A 4,859-nucleotide genomic window follows, 5' to 3' on the forward strand; every position below is an offset into this window, starting at 1 on the left:
CATGATTTTTTGTTGGCTGCATATGTGAGCATAAATACAAATAAAAATTATAGCTTCTATCTTCCGGTTATGGGTTAATAATTAATTTGTCAAACACATGTCTTATTAGATATAGAAATATACGGTTAATAATTTGATTTTCAGAAAATGGTAAACTATACCTATAAATACCCACCATATGGAAAATCACTTACGAAACGATATCTATAAATATGATATACTCTACAAGTAGGGGTGAGCAAACCCGAACCAAGAAACCGGGAAACTGATCAAAACCGACGAAATCGAAACCGATAAAACCGAAACCGAAGCAAAAGCGACGGTTAGGGTTTCAAATTTTTAAAAACCAAAAAATCGGGTTCGGTTTCGGTTTTTGCCTAGAAACCGACCCACCCAACCCGAGAAACCGACTCAATTATATGTCTAAGGTGCGAATTAGATACACAAACACACTCTTGGCCTAGCGGTTGAGTGCCTTCCCCTTGAACATTATGTCAAGGGTTCGAATCTTGCTGCTTGCCAAAGTTTTCCCTAAGTTTTCTATTTTAATTTGCAATTTGATCTATCCCACATCGATGAGTGTATGAAAGTTGTGCATGTTTCACCGACCCATGAAGAAACTGAAAACCGACAAACCGAACCGACGGTTTGGTTTCATGGTTCGGTTTTTATATTTTTGAAAACCGATTTTATTGGGTTGGGTTCGGTTTTAGGTCAAAACCGACCCAAACCGACCCATGCTCACCCATATCTACAAGGGAGTTCACTTTCATATTCATCTCAGCGACGATATCTACGGGTAATTTAAGCACCGATTCACGTGGAACTTGCAAGATGACTAGGCCTGGCAACGGAGTGGGTTTGGAGCGAATCGGCCTTGATCCAAACCCTTTTAATAAATTTCAAAATCCGATCCAAACCCGTTCCGTAACCCGCAGGGTTTTAAATAATCAGACCCATACCCTTATCCGCCGAATCAACGAATATCCAAACCCGCCCCGTAACCCAAATGTTTTTTAAATAATCAAACATATTTTAACTAATTCCTAAAATAAAATGTCTTAAATAAAAAAATGTATACTATATCTTAATACTTAAAATAACATTTTTTTAAATAAAAAAATTGATTTAGAAAAGGACATTACATACTCGAAGAATTTCAATCAAAATTAAAAATCACTATTGCAACAACTTTGAATTGATTTATGACTGTCGGTTGTAGTGATAGCGAATAGCAATTGCCAAAAATTTTCATGTTAAAAGATGATTAATTGAATTAGAAATGAACATGACGATTTTTTGATGAATATAAATTGAATGACATTATGATTCTTGATAAAAGTCTATAAGTTTAGAAACCGACTTATCGATTCATATGTAAAAGCGTTTTTTTCTATGGCCTTTGCCCTTTGGACTTTTGATTGGAATTAAAATTAAACGTTAAGAAGTACAAAATATAAATGTATAATTCTAAAATTTATATGTGGCGGGTTATAAATGGAGCGGATCGGTGATGATCCATACCTGATCTATTTAATAAAAGGGTTAACGGGTATGGATCGTTAACGGGTAAACGAATCAAAAACTACGCTCCAAACCCATATAATTCTTACGGGTTTGGATCGGATCAGGGTCAAAACCCACTCCATTGCTAGGTCTAAAGATGACTATCAGTTTATACCATAACACAAAAAAGTCGAGAACATTTGTGAACTCTTTGAAGGGATAAACTTCTGACCAAAGAATAAATTAATCAAATTAAAGATGATGTAATCACACACTCTTCAAACTTAAATAAATAATTAAAATCCTCATTTATCTTCTAAGTATTAAAATACGTAATTATTTTATGTATACAAACTACCAACTTCATTATTAAAACAAATAATAATTTCATAAATGACTTAAACGTGACAAAAAGCCAAACACTTATAACATTTCATTTTGTTTTTAGGGAAAAGCACACATCAATAATCGTGTGTATATATATATATATATATATATATATATATATATATATATATATATATATATATATATATATATATATATATATATATATACCGATTCATCAAAAAAAAATTTTTAAAAAAATATGTTTAGTCTAATTTGAGATAAAACTCTAAAGAGAAGAACAAACAAATGTTGACTAATTAACCTACCCTCATGGTTTTTACCTAGATAATTAAAAGGATACACACAACTTAAACTCGATGTTGTTTCTATGCTTATATCACTGATACGTTGTGAAATACCAATGGATAAGACGAATGAATTTTAAGTTAGAAAACTCATTTTGAAGATCAACTTGTTTCTATTCTATAACGAATAGAATACAAAATTATTATGTTTATTTTAAAGCAAAAAGCGTGTATTCTTTTATTATTATTTCTATATAATTATGAAGAAAGTTGAAGCCCATCACTAAGTGTGTGGATGGTATATAAATATATGCAAATATTATCTTTTTTCTTTCAAGAAATGGCAAGAATACACCCTTGTATTCCTTCTTCATCTTCGTCATCATCCTTCTGTTCCAATGAAAGAGAAGCATATACGATATGGATGAAGTCACTTGTTTTAAACTCAAACGGGTATACAGTATACAATTCTAAAGCCGATGTCGTTTTTCGTATCGATAATTATGATAACAAACGTAGTAACGAAGTCTATTTGATGGATCTTCGTGGAAATGTCGTATGCACAATACTTCGAAAGGTAAATGAGTGCTTTCACAATAATCAAGCAAAAAAGTCATACACAATGTTTTTGATCTACCATGTCAAGTAGTCAATAGAAGACATTGAGAATTAAGTTTCGGGCTATGGTGAAAGCTGTCGCAAATACTGTTTAATTGATTTGTCTATGTAACATGATATTGACTTTGTTTATCAAACGATTTTGCAGAAGCTATTGAGATTCGGACTCTGGGAGTGTTATAACGATAAAGATTGTAGTGAACCATGGTTTGAAGTCGGAAAAACCTGTAACTTTTTCAAGAACCATTCAGTTTACAACGTTTTAGTTGGAACCAATGAAGCACGAAGTCTATGTAGCTCGAAACATACAATGGAAGGATCGTTTGACAGTTTAGAGTTCAAGATAAAGGATGGAGAAGGAAGAGTTGAAGCTCTGGTAAGCCTTTGTTGATGTAATAAAATGCTGTTTTTATTTTATTTTTTATTGTTATGTTAGATATGTGGACTGTGGAGTCTTTGATTCTCGATCTAGACTTGAATATATGTTTCGTGTTTAACTGATCTAATGTTTCATGATGTAGGTACAAAGAAAACGATCATCTTCAGGAGTTGTGTTGGGCGAAGATGTGTTACTTGTGACTATAGAGCCTCATGTGGATCATATCTTTGTAATGGCTCTTGTCGCGATACATGCATTAATTCATCACAGAATGTAGATAATCTTCGTAGGTCATTTTTGGTTTATGTACAAAAATGTCTTTTTGTCATTGGTATTTTTTTTATGAGACTGTTTCGATTCCAAAAAAGCATTGGCACATGAATCTGGGATCCCGAGTCTCGTTTCTAAGTTCGGGTTTTTTTGTCTGTTTTGATTCCCGTTGAACGAACTTTGGTGTTTTGATTATTTGTATAGAAAAAGATTTGATGAGTTATTTTTGTTCTCCATAAAGATGAAACGGCTCTGATTTAGGACCGGATGTTCATGATCTCCCGCGTGTAATTTTTCTTTTTCGATAGTGAAATTTGTGCATGTAAAAAGTTGTGCGTTTAATCTCTTTTCATTTGTTTTCATCGATCAGGTAACAATGGATGCAAATCGATACAACTTACCTGAAATAATCTAAAGATATTCAATTCAAATATTATATATGAATATTTAATTGATTAAATTTGCAAAACTATTAAAATCTTATGGGTGTTTTTACTCCAAGACGTGGGGTGCACCTCTCTTATGATCATGTTCGTTTTATATGTACCATTCAACTTTTAAACTTCTGGTTGCTTATATTTTATAAGAGTAATCTGCAAAATGCTTCATGTTGTATGTTGTTTTATTTGTTACGAATCCAATTTATTTTTATCTTTTTGGAGAAAAAAAAACGTTATAATAGTATGATTCCTTTACAAGTTTGGACTAGATGATGACTTTTATTTTTATTTTTTTTATTTTTTTTTGAAACAGTATTTGATGATGATATTGGATAAACATTGGATCGGTTATCAATTAAAATTTCATTGTTATCAAGATCTGATCAAATTCAATTAGATTTTGGAATTTCGAAACTAGTTCAATTCAATTGTGATTGAATATCCAATATAGTCAATCGATTTGTAATTGAATCGGTCCGTTCGAATTGGATTAGTAGCACACAACTAGTTATATGTTATAACTAATTGAGTTTAGTTTAATAAGCATGTAAATTTTTTCAGAACAAATAATAGTATTTGGTTTATACCTAATAAAGTAATAGGATTTTGGCATCTGCAATGGAGACTAGTTAAGGAGTGAAATTCTACATAATAGATTCAAGATTCAAACTCAGACATGTCTTAAAATCTTGCCAGTATTCCATGATTAATCTCTCATCCTATGTGAGCCTTGAAACCAGTTGACATTGATCGTTCAGATGATACAATTTACCGTTTTTTAAGGAATTGGATTTCTTGAAATAGTATGAGCAATGCATCAACCGTATTTATGTTCCCTGGCAAAATAGATTTATAAAGAGAAGTGATTCGTACACAACAATATTTATTCATACACAACAATTTATGTTTTATAGAATTGTAAAGTACAACATTTTAAAATATAAATCAGTATGTATGAAGAAAAATTGTTACGTACAAATCAACTCTCTCTTTCTCTCTCTCTCTCTCTCT

General features: G+C 31.5%; 1 protein-coding gene across 1 annotated transcript; it reads left to right on the forward strand.

The window, feature by feature from the left end:
* The first annotated feature begins 2,444 nt into the window (after positions 1-2,444).
* LOC145094268 (protein LURP-one-related 4-like) lies at positions 2,445-3,737 on the forward strand. The gene is made up of 3 exons (XM_079032549.1): positions 2,445-2,718; positions 2,908-3,135; positions 3,281-3,737. The coding sequence occupies exons 1-3, from the start codon at positions 2,452-2,454 to the stop codon at positions 3,413-3,415; spliced, it is 630 nt and encodes a 209-aa protein (XP_078888675.1). The 5' UTR covers positions 2,445-2,451; the 3' UTR covers positions 3,416-3,737.
* Positions 3,738-4,859: the final 1,122 nt, after the last annotated feature.

This window comes from Lactuca serriola, chromosome 3 (assembly GCF_051521515.1).
Source record: "Lactuca serriola cultivar US96UC23 chromosome 3, Lser_US96UC23_V15, whole genome shotgun sequence".
Classification (NCBI taxonomy): Eukaryota; Viridiplantae; Streptophyta; class Magnoliopsida; order Asterales; family Asteraceae; genus Lactuca; species Lactuca serriola.